General features: G+C 35.2%; 1 protein-coding gene across 4 annotated transcripts in view; it reads left to right on the forward strand.

The window, feature by feature from the left end:
• The window catches only part of NAA35 (N-alpha-acetyltransferase 35, NatC auxiliary subunit), an 87,754-nt gene that overhangs the window by 32,477 nt on the left and 36,765 nt on the right, over positions 1-18,512 (forward strand). For all 4 annotated transcript variants that reach the window (XM_060155354.1, XM_060155355.1, XM_060155356.1 and 1 more), the window contains 5 exons: positions 851-917; positions 997-1,040; positions 2,248-2,298; positions 2,961-3,044; positions 3,875-3,989. In XM_060155354.1, the coding sequence (XP_060011337.1) occupies positions 851-917; positions 997-1,040; positions 2,248-2,298; positions 2,961-3,044; positions 3,875-3,989 (361 nt within the window). The remainder of the gene's footprint in view (positions 1-850; positions 918-996; positions 1,041-2,247; positions 2,299-2,960; positions 3,045-3,874; positions 3,990-18,512) is intronic.

The raw sequence follows: 18,512 nt of genomic DNA on the forward strand, positions 1-18,512 counted from the left end.
ATACAATTCTCCTGAGTTCTTTCAGACTAGAGACATTGTTTGTACTTCTTTCTGTTTGTCAGATATAGTACCTGACATGAATTGCATGCTTACTGAATGTTTTTGTTAAGAGTCCAGAAATTTCACTATAGTTCTGGCCACTGCTGTGAATATCTGTTATTTCATTATATTAGGCTTTTATATACATTTTTATAAGAATCGTAATATGGCAGAAACATTCCTTTAGTAGAACTACTAACTTCTTAGCTGAAATCAGCCACATATTATTAAACTCTTCATAGTGAATCCAGCAAACCACTTAATTTGCTAATATCCCAGCAGTGTTTTAAATGATTTTGGGAGTGGGAATCCATGTATGAATCATTTGTTTTCTTTACAATGGGCAGAAGCGGGAATGTGGTTTTGCTGTCACTGAGTAATTCTGTTTGAGAAGACTTAACCTTTTAGCCTAACAGTGTGTAAAATGACATATAATAAGTTTTGAAGAGTCTTGTTTAAATTTTGCAAATAGTAATTATTACATATTTATTGTTCACCTGTGAATGTGAGAATTCTTTGTAAGTGGGAATTATTTGTGATATTATCATAAGCATTATTTTGCAAATGAACATATTAAATGCAAGTATGTTTAAATAGCCTAAGGACAGCAATTGAAATTAAGGGGACAGAGACAACATTAGAATGTGGTGTTTTAATGGTATGCCTGTAAAGATAGCTTGGATGTATGATAGAAATATTTAGGGTGACATTCCATTACTGTTTTCTTATTAGCAAATAGTGATTTTGTAAGAGAAATATAATGAAAGGTTTTGCTACTGTTCAAGGGCCTAATTATTGCTTTTCTGTATAGGAAGATTTTCAGTCAATGACTTATGGATTTAAAATGGCCAACAGTGTGACAGATCTTCGAGTTACAGGTAAAACCATTTATAAATATAATTCACAAATTTTACATTTGGATTTGTTTCCTTTTAAAATCATTGTCTCTCTTTCTAGGCATGCTAAAAGATGTGGAGGATGACATGCAAAGAAGAGTAAAGGTATATATTTTTTTCTCTTTTCTTTGGTGTAGGATATTTATATTCTTCTAAATGTCAGGTTAACTTTAGCTAATTACAAATAGCTAGTGTAGGTAGGACCACCAACTTTCTTTATATATGCTGTACCGTTTTTTGGTAATGAATTAGAACACTGCTAGAGGGGTTTCTGGTGAAGTAGTGTTACTTTCCAGTGTTGAAAGTTTAACCCTTTCAAATTTTTTCAATTTTTTGCCAATGTTTTAAAATTTTAGTATGCTATTTTAAGAATAGCATAAGATTCTAGAATTTTAAATTCCTCAAAGGTAAGGACTACCTTCTTCACCTTTGTATCATTAATAGTTAGGGCAGTGTCTAGAACATAGCGGAAGAGCTCAGTAAATGGAAGCTCCTCAAATCTGATTAAAAGCCTTCTATGAATGACATCCTTTGACCAGATGATCCTGATGATTTTGTTCTCATAGAAATTAAAAATGAAAAAAAGTTACATTTCTTCTATTTTTTTTATACTGTATAACACAGCATGGTTGTCAAAACAATTTTGCATTATTGTCTTATCAGATATTTACAGTTATTCAATGCATTAGGCAATAAAATGTACTTTTACATGAAGAAAATACAGCTGAAAAGAGTTAAGTAACCTGTCTTGAGTCTTACTAAGGGCATGCCATTAGTAAGTGACAGCTCCAGGGCTAGAACCCCAATCTACCAGATCTTCCTGTGGGTACTGCCTTGGAATTTTGTCAGAATAGTCAACCATATGTAACACATGTATTAACAAGATGTTTTGCATTTTAGTATAGAACTTATGAGTATTTACCATGTGACTTTATGATGTGATTTTGTATAGGTTACTTTTTTTTTCTAACAGGGTTAGTTTGGAGAGCATCAGGAATTTCAGTTAATAGATTTTTTAAAAGCAGGAAGTACTATGTACCATGTGCTTCTGCTTTTCATTGTTTTGCTTTTGCTGTTTTTAATACCTTATTCTTTTGTGTGATCTTTATAATTTATATCAAAATGAACTTTCTGTACATAGTATTAATAGGAAAATAAATAATTGATACAGATTCTTTCTTCCAAATATTTTTCTTCAAATAGATTCTTGCATATATTCAATAAATTAATTTATTGCTTTACCTTGTATAATTGTAATCTAATGCTTTTACAGGTTTGTGTGTGTTTTAATATACCTTTTTTAAAATTTTAGAGTACTCGAAGTCGACAGGGAGAAGAAAGAGATCCAGAAGTTGAACTAGAAGTAATTGAACTTATTTTCTGGTAGATAATATCAGAGAAGTTAATGTTGTAGTTTTATGAACTACGTTATAATTTATGGAAGCCCTTTTTAAGGTATTTCTTTACAAATTGGACATTGCAAGGGAGTTTATTTCCCTTGTATTTATTTTGATAGAATTATAATATAACTCTTTCAAATACATGATTTCAAAGCTCTTCAATATTCCTGTGAGGTAGGAAGAAAAACATGATTTTTTTTTAACAGATGATCCACCAAAAGTTGGCAGAATTCAAGAACTTACACAGTATCAAAAGTTGTCAAACCTTTGTTAAGATCCTAAATTTTCTGACTCTGCTTAAAGCACCTTTTTATCAGTCCTTTTAAAAATGCTAATTAAATCAGTTTTGAAATAATAGTGTAACTCCTGACTTAGGGAAAAATCAGTGCTCTTGACACATAAGCTTTATTATGTATTTCTATTTCAATAAAATAGGCTTTGTTTTATTATGTTTTCTGCAGCTCATTTTTCAGACATTTAAAAGACTATAAGTGAAGGTGTTTGTAATATATTCAATAGTAAGTTATTAACACTGAGATTTAGGACTTAAAATACTATATTTTAAAATGAAATTTCTTTGACAGACTTTGCATCTTTTAACTTTTAGTCCTTTCTTGTTTTTTAGCACCAACAGTGTTTAGCAGTATTCAGCAGAGTGAAATTTACTCGAGTGTTACTGACAGTGCTTATAGCTTTTACTAAGAAAGAGGTAAGGGTATTTACTATAATCTAAATTTTAGTGTTTTTGTTTTCGATGGAATGCTTTATTTTGGTAGTTCTGAGACTTCTCCATTGAAATGTATATGCACACATATACAGCACTCAGCATTTGTTGTGTTTACATCAGAGTATCCCTGATTTTCTCCAAAAGTCACATGAATTTTACATTCTGCTCCATAACATGTCCATGTCTGTTGTTGATATAAAAATAACATATTACGTATTAGTTGGTAAAATAATAGAAGCTGAAATTGCTTCTGGGTAGTTATTGTGAATTGGAGAAATTAAGAATGAGAATTTTAGGCAGGCCTCTTTCATTCAGTTAAATAATTAACTTAGATTTGTGTAGAATAAATGGTGAATATTTTTGTGTGTATATTGCATTAACTCTAAGTAAATTACAGACTAATTTGTGAATAGTTAATAAGTGGTTAAGTAGAGATCCAACCTTTACTAACCTCTGTAATTCTGTTCTTTTTTTGAAATTTCACCTTGATGAATGATTTAGTAGGAATGTTGCAATTTCCCATTATCTAGTTGATTGCATCTCTCTTCTTTTTTTTAAACATGAGATTAGTAGAATAAACCAGAAATGTTTCCTATTGTTCTTTAGTGGCTCCTACAATGTATAGATATGGGTAAAAAAATTATTTCTATCCTAACAGGATCTGGGCATCCTATATTAAGTGAATAGTTTGTGAAAACCAATGTCATTACAGCAAGCATTTAATTTCATTATTGTTTATAGGATTTTCCTATTTAATGTATATCTTTCAGTGAAAGAATATGTAAGAATGTTTTTGGTGATTTATTTGCTAGACCAGTGCTGTTGCAGAAGCTCAAAAATTGATGGTTCAAGCAGCAGATCTTCTTTCTGCCATTCATAATTCATTGCATCATGGCATCCAGGCCCAGAATGATACTACAAAAGGAGGTAATTGTCTGTTTTGCTCCTACTCTTTTTTTGTTCTTTCCCATCCAGCATATATAGTGTTTGATTTGTTCTAAAATATCCGTTAAGTCAGTCTATGCAGACTTTGGAATGTTTTGCTCCATAGACTTATATAGAGTGTTTATGGTACCTTCTTTTTAAATTTTTTCTAGACCAGTTTGCCATCTCCTGTATCTTACTGTTTGGGTTCTGAATCTTTACCCTGTCTCGTGATCAGGCTGTGATGTCAGCAGTAAATCGTTCTTTTTTAATCACGTCTCCCCTTTTACTCCTTTGAGAGATCATCAGCTCCGTTACACAGTCTTCCCTGACTCCACCAGGCAGGCCTAGGTATTCCCTCTGTGGCCTCATTGCATTCATACATGCCTTTGTTACATTTTTTTAGTATATCATATTATAGTTTACCTTTTGTCTTTCCATGAGATTTTTAGTACTATTAGGCCAGAGTCTCTTCTTTGCGTGTCTCTACAGTGCTTGGTACGTTGTTGACAGGCAGTAGATTTTATTTATGAATTAGGCCTTAAAAATAAAAGGAATAGTGTACCTTTATTGTAAAAGCTCCAACTGAGTTAGCATTTTAGTAGTGTGTAGCAATTTTGGTTATCCTTAAAACCATTAAAATGAAATGATATTTGTATTTTAAAATTAGTTTTTCACAGTTGTTAGTCCTCTGACCAGGAAGTCCAGTTTTATTGATTCACACTCTTTTCCTTTTTCATCCTTTCCCCTCCTTTTAGGGACAGAAGTTGTGGTATTCCCCTTCCCATGAATTTTTTTTCTTAATCAAAGGTTAGGTAGTGGAGCAGTCCAAAAGGTAATTTAGTTTAGGAAATCAGTATTATCTTTATGGATAATAATTATACTGAACTTATAAATTCATTATTAATTCATTACCATTTTCTCCAGGAGAGGGGAAGATAAGTGACTATTAGATGATTGACTAGGTGACATTCTATAACCATGGGACCTTAAAAAGAAAAAGGTTTTTATGCATAGCAAGCTATCTAGTACATGTTTACAGAGAGGTAAACATACCTACAACTCTTCAATACTTTGAAATCTAGTGCAAGAATACTTTATGAAAACCACTGTAAAATACATTGCTTCCAGATAATTTGGTTGGTTGGTTATGTATCAGTAGGGTATTATGATGCAAAACAAGAGTCTTTCAAATGACTCTATTCTGATGCTCCTTTTGCCATATCCTGACTACTGTGGGCTGTTCTGGTCTATAACTGAGAATAATAATTGCCATGGGAGCATTAGTTGCCCATGTGGTCTGTGGCTTCCCTGTAGTTCAGATCAGTCAGCACTTAAAAACAAACAAACAAACAAACCTGTGTGTATATTCTCAACTGTTTCTCTGGTTTTATGGGCTGTTCATGAGTAAGCTTTAGGAAGATGGCTTGCATAAAGTTGGTTTGAATAAACTAAACAAGTGAAGTTTTAAATTTAGGGAGTATTCACTCTGTGCTTAGTTAAACACTGTTTAAGCTCACTTAATTTAACTTTGTAATTATCCAACTGAAGCATGAAGCTAAACAGTTCTATAATAAAAAAAAGTGAATGCCTTCCCAGCAATGTTTATTCTAAGAAAATGGTGATAAAGCCATAGTGTAGATTAGTTTTGGTCTCAGGTTATTCATTTTGCCTTCTTAATATTAGTACAACTCCAACTAGTGACAAAGTGACTGTGTAAAGCTCGAAATTGCTGAACATTAATTTTAGCTTCTCATTGAAAAGCTACTTAATCAGTGGGAACTGGGAAACAGCGGTGTAAAGGGAGAAAGTAGGAAGAATCAAACTTGATTCAAGGATTACTTGCTGGTGGGTTTACTCAGTGGATGTGATGTGTTGAAGATGAAGGAGGCAGAAATGGTTTGGGAACAAGAGATGCTTAAGGAAGGCAGCTCAGGTGGGACGAATGGGAGTTTTTGACGCGGTGACATGGAACAGTCCACCGGCAAAGTAAATATTTTGCTCTGGAAAATGGATGGAAGAGCAGGTTTTGGAGTTACTTTCATGTTAAGTGCTAATTAAAGTTGAAGGAGTGGATATGGTTCTTCAGGGCTTGCTGAGTTCAGGACCTTGAGTTAGAACTTTGTTGAAAAAACAAGAAGAGGATCCAGTGAAGCACATGTTGCTCCTTGTGTTTGTTTATGCTGTTGTATTGCTTGTGAATTCTATACTTCTTTTTATATGTCTGTGGAAGTCTTCAAAATAATGTTCAGATAATTTCTTCCAACGAGATTTTCCATGTTCTACTTGTCAAAATTTATTTCTCTTTCCCATATTCTTTTATAGTTATCTGTGGTTTAGGCTTGGTTTACTCTTTAGAATGCAAGCATCTTTAACAGTTGCTAATGGAAATGAAAAATTTAATTAAACTTATGTTGCCTGAAATTGGTAGGTACTTTTGAAGTGTATCTCCAAATCTGACGTTCAGTTTCAAGAGGCCTTGGAGAATTCCCTGGTGGTCCAGTGGTTAGGACTCTGTGCTTTCACTGCTTCAAGGCACGGATTCAGTCCCTGGTTGGGGGACCTAAGATCTACAAGCTGCGCGGCACGGACAAAACAACAAAAACAAAAAGAGGCCTGTCATTCTTTTGAAAAAAATTAAAAGGTGTCTGATTCAAGTGGTAGATTAAAGACATGCATTACTTTCTGAAACCTTAATGAAACAATGGTAAGTGTTTGGATATTTTTAAAAAATAGGTATAATCAATAACAAGGAAAAGGAAAAGAAGACAATAGCAACAGAATTTTAGAAGCTAGAAAACAGAAGGACATTGAGCTGTCTGTCCACAAGTAACTGAGTTCTTAGCCACTGACAGGGAAAGTCAAGATACAGTCCAGTTTATACTGCAGATCCTCTGAAGGGCCTCATTTTTAGTATACCAGGTACCTCTAAAAATGAGGATGAGAATTAATGGTGATGAGAACTGGTTGAAAACTGTTTAGAAACAGAGATTTCCTCCCCATTTTCTCCATGGTAACATTCCTGAGCCTCAGAATACTAAAAGTTTATTCTTTGGAATAGGGGAGCAGAGAGATTCTGAACTGAGAAGATACCAGACACTGTTGAATGGTACACATTATGGGGAGCTAAGTGGTAATTTAAATACTTATTGTAACACCTGTTCTCCCCTTTCCTGCACACCACGTCAAGCTCTAGCTGTTTTTCCTGCCTACTCAGCTTCCAAAACAGTGCAGCCTGGCTATTACACTTCACCTAAGAATTTGGAAGACTCTTAGGGAAATCTGGCAAACCCAAGAGATGGAGAAAAACATCAGCAAAATCTAAATTTATTGGTATTAGCAGTTCTCCTGATAAAATGGTTTGGTAGAAAAGCCTAACCTAATTCACAGAGCTCTTAATGAGGTTTTGGTCCTTTAGTTTCAAGCCCGAGTATATAGTCATGGGTGGAAATGTCTAGCCTATAAAAAAGACCAAAACAGGCAAGCAAACAAAAACCTTTAAAAAAATGAAAAAAAAAATGCATATGTAAAACAAAAATAGGATGTTATTTAAAAAAAGGGAAAAAAGAGTATATTTGAGCAGAAATCATTAAAAAATAGAAAATATAGAACATAAAGTTGAGGAAATCTTAGAGAAAGTAGAATAAAAATGAACAGGTTGAAAATAAGGAGGAAAAAAGTAAAAATACTATAGGATCAGTCCAGAAGGTCCATTGTCTAATAAAGATAAATAATAAATAAACAAGATAAGGATAAATTGATAAAAGTTTTTCCAGAAATAGAGATCAGAAAATAGAAGCAAAAAAAAATATCACTTGATCATTTAAGAAGATTTCCTGGAAGGAAATGAAGCAAATACCCAGGTTAAGAGGGCCAGTAAAGAGTTACCGAGCACAATTAGGATGAAAGTAGACTTCTATCAAGGCATATCATCATGAAATTTCAGAATAGTGGGGAAAAGTAGAAGATCCTAAGAGATTTGAAAGGGAAAAGCAAGTTGCACACACAGAATCAAGACAGTGTAATCAAACTTCAACAACAGGAATGGAAGCTAGAAGTTAGTGGAGCAAAGAACAAAGTTGAAGTAGTCACACTTCTTGATTTTAAAACTTACTGCAGTGCTACATTAATCAAGAGAGTTTGGAACTAGCATAAAGATAGACATAGATTAGTGGACTAAAATTGGAAATCCAAAAATGATCCCTCATGTTTGTGGTCAGATGATATTTGACATGAGTGCCAAGACAATTCAATGGGGAAAGAAAAGTATTTTCAACAAATGACACTGGGACAATTGGATAACCACATGCAAAAGAATAAAGTTTGGTCCCCCACCCCCTCTTCACATCATAAACAAAAATTAACTCAAAATGGATCAGTGACATAAATATAAGAACTAAAAATATGAAACTCTAAAACCTAGACATAAACCTTAAGAATCAATAAAAAGAAAAATTAAGTCAATGAAAAAATAGGCAAGGGATCTATATAAATTAGACATTTCTCTGAATAAGATTTACAGGTGGCCAATAAGCATGTGAAAAAATAGATGTGCCATGGGAAATGCAAATCAAAACGAAAAGATACCACTTCCCAACCACTAGATGGCTGTAATCAAAAAGACAGGTAGTAACAAGTGTTGGTGAGATTATGGAGAAACTGGAACCTTCATACACTGCTGGTGGAAGTATAAAATAATGCAACTACTTTGGAAAACAATCTTGCAGTGTCTCAAAATGTATAATGTAGATTTATCACATGACCCAGCCATTCTAATATTAGGAGTATATATACACTCAAGAGAAATGGAAACATATGTCTACACAAAAAGTTGTACATTAATGCTCACAACACTATTATTCATGATAGCCAAAAGGTGGAAACAACCCAGATGTCCATCAGCAGATGAGCAGATAAATGTGCATCCATGCAGTGGAGTAGCATTTGGCAATTAAATGAAGTACTAATATCTGCTACAACATGGAGGGACCTTGAAAACATGCTAAGTAGAAAAAGCCACTCACAAAAGATCGTATATGATTTTCATTTATATAAAACATCCAGAGTAGGCAAATCCAGGGAGACAGAAAGTAGATCAGTGGTTGCCTAGGGCTGGAGGAGGGTGGGAAGAAGGAGGACTGCTAATGTATATGGAGTTTTTTCTTAGGGTGATGAAAATGTTCTGTTTTTCATGGTGGTGGTGGTTTTATAACTCTGAATATACTAAAAAACTATTGTACACTTTTAATAGATGAATTATATGGTATGTTAATTATATCTCAGTAGAATTGTGATTAAAAGAAAAGCAGTGGACCAGTGTTTTCAGAATTTGGGGGGGAAATGGTTTCTAATCATTGAATCCTTTTCCAAAATTATCATTTAATTGTGAAGAAAGATAATTTCAGGTATTTAAAATCTTACAAAATTAATCTCCCCAAAAGTTTTTCAAGGCTACTGGAATGTGCTCCATTAAAACAAGGGAGTAAATCAAGGTAAAGGAAAGTATGGCGTTTAAGGAATATAAGAATCCAGCATAAGAGAATAATGAAGGAAATCGTAGGGTGATAGTGCAGCAAGATCATAAGATACTATATATCTGAGCATAATACATGGAGGACAAGTCCAGACTGAACAAAGTCACAAGGCTTGAGGGTAGATGGCTCAAAGTAGATACAAGATCTGTTGTCACCAATGAAATTGATACAATAGCTGTTCTCTTTAATGTAGAAAAAAGAGATTTAGAGAATTGGCAAAGGATTTGGGGTTGAATTAAAGTGTTAAGTACAGGGCTTCCCTGGTGGTGCAGTGGTTGGGAGTCCGCCTGCCGGTGCAGGGGGCGCGGGTTCGTGTCCCGGCCGGGAGGATACCACATGCCGCGGAGTGGCTGGGCCCGTGAGCCGTGGCCGCTGGGCCTGCGCGTCCGGAGCCTGTGCTCTGCAGCGGGAGGGGCCACAGCAGTGAGAGGCCCGCGCACCGCAAAAAAAAAAAAAAAAAAAAGTGTTAAGTACATACAAACAAAGCAAACAAAAAGTAAGAAGTGATTAACTTCAGAATATATATGAAAGTAAAACTTATTTCCATGTTTGCGAAAGTTATCCATGGCCCAAATATGAATGTAATTTACTTAATCATAATGGTGCTGAACATTGATTATAATCAAAATTTTGATCTGTGTTGGAGGTGAGAGGACAGAAGTGTATATATGCGTATAATTTATATGTGCTTATAGCTGCTACTTCGTATCTTTTTCATTATCTCTTTTTTACACATATCATCTCCTTTTGAAGCTGGAGTAAGTCAGATAACGTGTAAAACTGAAAAAATATGAAGTAAGTAGCACTATAAATTTGGTGATATGGAGGTAAATACCAAAAGAGCTAAAAAGAAGTGGAAGACATTTCCTCTGGGAAGAGAGGAAATAATGGAATTGGCAGGAGAGGGTGGGCAGAAGATTGTTAGTTTTAATAAAAACCTTGTTGGGCTCTTTGATTCTCAAGTGGTATGCATTTATGACTGAGTAAAAGAAACTAAATTAAAAGTTAATGTGAATTAAAAGTAGATTAAAATATAGTTTAGAATTATGATGGTTTATTGTCTGGTAGACAATAGGGTTAAATAACAAAAGGGTTAAATAACCCTTTAACCTCCTGAGGGCTGTACTTGGTGCTAAAGCAGAAATTATGCTGCCTCAACCCAGTCAACTTCATATGCTGGTTTGGCAGTGCACAGGAGAGGTGGGAACTGACTTCATTTTAAAATCACCACCCATTAGAGAGGCCTATGTCATGAGGTACTAGTGCCAGGAACTTGAGATGGTTTTACTCTTTTAAAACATTTTATTTTTACAAAAAATAAACATACCTCCTCACACCTGTGAGGGATATGTGTAATCTAGAGGACTTCTGGTTTTTGGAGTTAAAGATGTTTCTGCTGCTTGCTTCTCTTGTCTACAACCAATTGAAAACTATAAGGAATATGAGAAACAGAATCCTCTCAACTTCTTAAAAAATAGGAAACCTTTATAACCTTAAAAAAAAAAAAAAAGAAAAAAACTAACAAACACTGTAACAGTAGGACCCAGATGAGGGAGAACAAAACCCCACCACTGACATAGCACCACACAATTGGGAGAGGACCCTCAATACTCAGGTTCTATCTGAGGAGTGAAGCATTTGGAGCCTACATCTAGCACCCCAACTTTGACTCCTTCCTGAGGGATAGGCTCCCAAAACACCTAGCTCTGAAAGCCAGTGGGGCTTGTGTCCATGAGACCTATAAGACTATGCCAACCAGAGGAGCAGTTCCTATTGGGAATGCAGTCACTTGCTATGACTGTCCCCACAGGGATCAGCTCAGAGGAAGCAGGCAAAATTGCCCATCTCCTAGTCTTTCCTTGAAAGAGGTTTATCTGTATACATTAAAAGCTGCTGTCTGAGGGCCAAGCATCTAATATAGCAGACACTAGGGGCCGGCTGCCTGGCTTCTGCCTCCAGCCCACTCCAAGTCACTGGAATCTGCCTGGAAAAGTTTGTACATATATTTGCACCCCAGCTTTTGTGGCTTCTGCCTAAAGCATGGGACCCACACCTGGCAGTGATAGCCAAAGAGGCTTCCACTCATGAGTCCCAGAAGACTATAGCAAAGAAGCATTTTTTAACTGACTCTACACCCCAAGGTTCAGCACAGAGAGCAAAGGAAATAACCCGTCTTCCAGTCTTTCCCTGAAATAGGTTTAACTCTGTACTTTAAAAGCCGCTGCCTGCATGCTGGGCTTCTAATTTAGCGGGCATCTAAGGGCTACCTGAAATCTTCCCCAGAGACAGGGGAAGCCAGCAGGCATCTCTCCCACCTTCTCCCCATTAGCCTGCTCCAATAATAAAACCCAGTTGACAGCGTCTCCCAAAAAAAAGCTTGTACACACATCTGGTGCCCAAGCTTTTGCAGCTGCCATCTGAGGGATGAGCCCCCAGGTCATCTGGCTCTAATGGCCAATGGGGTTTGTATTCAAGAGTCTTACAGTGCTTTATCAAACAAATAGTTGTTAATGAGTACAGGAGAACCCTTCCCCATGGCCATGTACCAAGGTCCAGCAAAGAAGGATTAGGCAAAAACAACCTTCTCCCACTTTCTCCCTGGAAGAAGTTTAACTACATACTCATCCAGCTGCTCCCTGAGGGTCCAGCTTCTAAGCAGCGTACATCTAGGTTCTGATTGTGATCCTTCCCTTTTGGACACTGATGGGTCTTGGCACACCCTCAACTACTGGGAGCCACTAAGAGCAAAGGAGGAGGCTTGGACGGTCACAAAACTTTGAGAGAAAACTAAGGCCTTGGTCTGGGCTGATTGACGAGGTCCATCTCTTATATGACAGTATTCGTCTCCTACATGAGACCACTCTGTCAAGACTGGAAGATATGACTGTTTTATCTAATGCACGGAAACCAACAGAGAGTCAAGAAAAATGAAGAAACAGTGGAATATATTCCAAACAAAGGAATAAGGTAAATATCCAGAAACAGATCTTAATGACATGGAGATAAGTGGTTTACCTGATTGAGAGTTTAAGACAAAAGTTATAAAGATGCTCACCAAGGTTAGGAAGCAATGCATGAACAAAATAAGAGTTTCAACAAGGAGATAGTAAATATTAAAAAGTACACAAGAGAAATCACAGAGCCAAAGAATTCAAAAAATGAACTGAAAAATCGAGAGGCTCAACAGCAGACTAAATCAAGTGGAAGAAAGAGTCAGCAAACTTGACAGGGCAGTGGAATTCATTCAAACAGAGTAGGAAAAAAAGAGAGAGATTATGGGATTTGTGGGACAACATCAAGAAGACCAATATATGCATGATAGGGGTTCCAGAAGGAGAAGAGAGAGGAACAGGGCAGAAAGCATATTCAAAGAAATAATGGCTGAAAACTTCCCTAACCTGGGGAAAGAAACAGATATCCAGATCCAGGACACTCAGAGAGTTCGAAAGAAGTTGAATCCTAAGAGACCCACACTCAAACACATTATAATTAGTCAGAAGTTAGAGACAAAAGCTTTTGACAATTGTCAAAAGTTAGAATCTTAAGAGCAGCAAAAGAAAAGCAACTGGTTGTGTGCAAGGGGACCCCCCATAAGACTATCAGTAGCTATTTCTGCAAAAACCTTGCAGACCGGAAGGGAGAGGGATCATATACTCAAAGTACTGAGGGAAAACAAAACAAAAAAGCTGCTAACCAAGAATATTCAGCAGTTGTCCTTAAGAATTAAGGAAGAGAGAAAAAATTTCCAGACAAGCTAAAGGAGTTCATCACCACTAGACTGACCTCACAAGAAGTGTTAAAGGAAGTTCTTCATTTGAAACAAAAGGACACTAGTTAGTAACAGGAAAACATGCAAGTATAAAACTCACTGGTAAAGGTAAATTTATAGTTAAATTCAAAATAATTCTAATATTGTAATGGTGGCAGGTAGACCATTTATATCTCTGGTATGAATGTTGAAAGACAAAAAGTATTTAAAAAACTATAACTGCAGTCATTTGTTATTGGATACACAGCATAAAAAGATGCAAATGGTGAAGTCAAAACCATAAAATGTGGGGAGAGGGAGCTTTTGTATGCATTTGAAGTTATTATCAACTTCAGATAGACTGTTATAAATATGTTTTATGCAAGGCTCATGGCAACCACAAAGCAGAAGCTATAGTAGATATGCAAAAGGTAAAAGGGAAAGGAAGCATACCAGTACAGAAAATCATCAAATAATAAAGGAAGAGAGCAAGAGAAGGAAAAATGGAACAAAGGAATTGCAAAACAACCAGAAAACAATTAACAGACAGGAAATGGTAAATCCATACCTATCAATATTTATGTTAATTGTAAATGGGCTAAATTCTCCAATCAAAAGACATAAAGTGTAGATAAAGTTTTGTCAATTTTATCTTTTCAAAAAATTAGCTCTTAGTTTTGTTGCTCTTCTATTCTTTTTCTTTCTTGTTTATTTCTACTCTGATCTTTTATTTCCTTCCTTCTGCTAACTTGAGCTTAATTTGTTCTTTTTCTAGTTCATTGAGGTGTAAAGTTAGGTTGTTATTTGAGATCTAATTTCTTAATATATGCATTTATCACTATAAACTTGCTTCTCAGAACTGCATTTGTAGTATCCTATAGCTTTTTGTATGTTGTTTTTTTTTAAATTTTCATTTCTTTCAAGATTTAAGAAAAATTTCTCCTTTGTTTTCTTCTTTGACCCATTGGTTGTTCAGGAGTGTGTTGTTTAGTTTCCACATATTTGTAGATATTCCAGCTTACCTCTTCTTGTGTTCTAGTTTCATACTATTGTGGTCAGAAGGGATAGTTGGTGTGCTTTCAGTCTTAAATTTGTTAAGAGTTGTTTTGTGTTATATCGTATGTTCTATCATGGAGAATGTTCAATGTGCCTTTTTAAAAAAATTATTCTTTGGCTGCGTTGGGTCTTCATTGCTGCGCATGGGCTTTCTCTAGTTGCGGTGAGCGGGGGCTACTCTTCATTGTGGTGCACGGGCTTCTCATTGCAGTGGCTTCTCTTGTTGCAGAGCAGGGGCTCTAGCACGCAGGCTCCAGTAGTTGTGGCTCATGGGCTCTAGAGTGCAGGCTCAGTAGTTGTGGCACATGGGCTTAGTTGCTCCATGGCGTGTGGGATCTTCCTGGACCAGGGCTTGAACCCGTGCCCCCTGCATTGGCAGGTGGATTCTTAATCACTGCGCCACCAGGGAAGTCCCTCAGTGTGCCTTTGAGAAGAATGTGTATTCTGTTGCTCTTGGATGAAACATTCCATATATGTCTGTTAGCTCCATCTGGTATAATGTGTAGTTTAATTCCAATGTTTTTTTTTTTTTTTTTTTTTTACTGATTTTCTGTCTGGGTGATCTATCCATTGTTGAAAATGGGATATTGAAGTCTCCTGGTATTATTGAATTATTATTTCCCTTTTTAGAGCTCTGAATATTGGCTTTATTTTTGTGCTCCTGTGTTGGATGCATAAATATTTACGTTTGTTATATCCTCTTGATGAATTGACTGCTTTATTATGTAATAACTTTCTTTGTCTTTTGTTATATTGTTTGGCTTAAAGTCTATTTAGTCTGGTATAAGTTTAGCTACTTCTATGCTTCTTTTGGTTTCCATTAGCATGCTTTTTCAATTAACGCTTTTTCTAGCTTTATTCACTATATCTAAGGTACGGAAACAACCTAAGTGTCTATTGATGGATGAATGGATAACAAAAATACAATATATATATAATAGAATATTAATCAACCTTAAAACAGAGGGAAATCCTCTTGTTTGTGACAACGTGGATGAACCTGGAGGGCATTGTACTAAGTGAAATAAGCCAGACAGAGGAAAACAAATACTGCATGGTATCACTTATATGTGGAATTTAAAAGAGATAAAGTTTAACTCATAGAAGCAGTAGAAACATGGTTGCCAGAGGCTGAGGGAAATAAGGAGAGGTTGGTAAAAGGGTACAAACCTTCAGTTAGATGAATAAGGTCTGATGATATGATGTATGAAATGGTGACTATAGTTGATAACACTGAACTGTATAATTGAAATTTGCTCAAAGAGTAAAACTTAAATGTTCTCATCAAAGGAAAAAAAACAAATATGTGAGGTGATGGATGTGTTAAATTAACTCAGTGGAGGGAATCCTTTCAGAATTATACATATATCAAATCATCACATTGTACACTTTAAATATCTTACAATTTTATGGTCAATTATACCTCAATAAAACTGGAAAAAAATATAAAAAATAAAAGGAACTACTACATTTTGGAGGAATGGGTGATTCCAGGGCTAGGGCAGGGAAAGAACAAGATAAGCCTGGAATGTCTTATTAGCTGGAAGTGAGTAAATGTTCAGAGAATGATGGGCCAGGTCAATTAAACACAGAAAACAGCTTGAACGGGCATTCACACAGTCCAAGTTGGGGACAACTTGAGCATCAAAATAAATAATTCTGATAGATCATAACCAATTGAATAAAAGAAGAAGCCATGGTTCCATACTGATATAAATAAATGAATTAATGAGTAGATAGTTTGATGATAATGAGCATACTTAGGTGTCCTTCCCCTGCACCCCAAATATTTATTAACTAGAAAGGGAAAAGGTAACAATAGTGAAGAAGCCTGGCAGACACCAGCTTAATCAAGTGATCAAAGTTAACACCACTAGTAGTTAGTTAAAATCTCCACTTTGCTGATGGGTTGCAATGAGAACAATATAATGTCACTTCTTTTATAATCCAAAGGTTAACAATTTGAATCTAATCACAAGGAAACAGGAAAACCACATTGAAGGGCAGTATACAAAATTATTGGCGTGTTATTCTTCAGAGTTGTCAAAGTTATCCATAGAAGCCAAGCAGAAGAACTGCTCCAGATTGAAGGAGACTAAGAGACAATGAAAATAAATACAACTTGTGATTCTGATGTCGATTTGAAGCATATTATTGGTACAGTGTGCAAAACTTGAATAAGGTCTGAGCATTAGATGGTAGTAATTGGTCATTGTTAGTTCGCTAATTCTGATTGTTTAATCGTGAATATATAAGGGTATGTCTTTATAGGAATAACACTCCCATTGTATTTGAGAGTGATTCGGTATTGACTACACTTGCAACTTTACTATAAGTTTGAAATTGTTTCAAAAGAAAAATCCACCTTAAAAAATAATGCAGAAAAGCAGATTAGCGTGTATAAAATGTTGATGTTTTGTTTACAAAAGTAACGTTGTTTGAATGGGCAAACAGTGGTATATCCATACAATGAAATGGTTTTCAGCAGTAGAAAAGATTGAATGTTGACGCACACAACATAATGGATAAATCATTGAAACATTATGCTGAAAGGAGTTAGATATAAAAGAGTACAAATTGTGTGACTCTTTTTGTATCAAAGTAGGAACAACTGATTTATTCATGGAGGAAACAGTGCCATGGTTGCTGGGCATGGGAGTGACTGGCTCCCTTTTGGGGAGATGAAAGGGAACCTTCTGGGGAGATGAAAATGTTGTATACGTTGATTGGGGTGGTAGTTACATGGTTGTATATATTTTTCAAAACAATGAACTATAAGCTTAATATTTGTATTGTATAATATGTATAGTATACCTCAATAAAGTTGAAAAAAATATATATATATAAATAACCACCCGTGAAAGAAGCTTGTAGTAGTGTTTAGTTCTCAAGAGATTAACTAGTCACAAGTGAGCAGGAGATTTGCTTTTCTTTGTACCTCCTTTTGTTGCATTTGCAACTTTTTAAATCTGTTGCATGGATACCTATTCAAAAATACACACCAAAGAAACTCCAAAATTTGTAAATGTGTCTGTAATATCATTTATATGCATATTATATTGCTTATATAACTTACTCTGACCAGTGATTAGGATACAATATTCATTGAGACTATGCTTTTTGAGGTTAACAGTTGTGGTTAAATACCTTTTTATAACGTGTGTGTGTGTGTTGAAATATTTATAACATGAAATTTGCCATTTTAACCATTTTTAAATGTAGAATTCAGTGGCATCAAGTACATTTACATTGTTGTGAAACTGTCACCACTGTCCATATCCAGAAATTTTCATCTTACCAAACTGAAACTCTGTACTCACTAAATAATAACTCCCCATTTCCCCCTCCTCCAGTCCCAGACAACCACCATTCTACTTTCTGTCTCTATGAGTTTGACTACTCTAGGTACCTCATATAAGCAGGATCATACAATATTTGTCCTTTTGTGTCTGGCTTCTTTCACGTAGCATAACTTTATAACATTTTATAAAGGGAAATCAAGTAGCCAAGAAGTGTAGTATAATATAACAAAACCTCAGCAGCTTCTGCATTGTTTTCTAGAATTCCTTCCAACTTCAGGGCATCTAAAACTTATTTCAATAAGTCTAACTATAAATTGCCTAACTTGGGAGAGATGTATTATCCAAAAACGATATAATGTCTCTATCTCTTTTGACTTACACACTTCCAAATCTTTAATTTTGGCATCTAATTAATTTTAGAATAACTTACTTTGTTAAGTTAAATCAAAGCACATTGTTACTATAAATCTTTTATCCAAGGACCTTGTGCTGTTTGTAATACTTTTCTGCTGTTGATAATGAAGGTCAGTTATCTAGCAAGGACTTTAGTAACTAAAACACTCTAAACCAATGTGCCATAATATTTTGAATATAGTAATTATATGTTATTATTGTATACTTAAAAGAATGCTAGTGTGAAGGGAAAATCATTTTATTTGGCATTGAAGAATTTTATGTATTTTTAACTGGAAAACCAAGATAATTTTTGTACACCTATAGACTTATAAAGTCAGAAGAGAGTCTAGAAGTTGTCTGATCTGTATCCAGTTTAATTCAGGAAATCTTTACTGAGCGTAGCACACAATGGGTAGAAAGTGATGTGAATTAGCATCTTTTCTAGGTTCATTTAGTAAGGGCTATTCAGGTTATTTTAATATAAGACAGT

The sequence above is a fragment of the Lagenorhynchus albirostris genome, chromosome 7, assembly GCF_949774975.1.
Source record: "Lagenorhynchus albirostris chromosome 7, mLagAlb1.1, whole genome shotgun sequence".
Lineage (NCBI taxonomy): Eukaryota > Metazoa > Chordata > Mammalia > Artiodactyla > Delphinidae > Lagenorhynchus > Lagenorhynchus albirostris.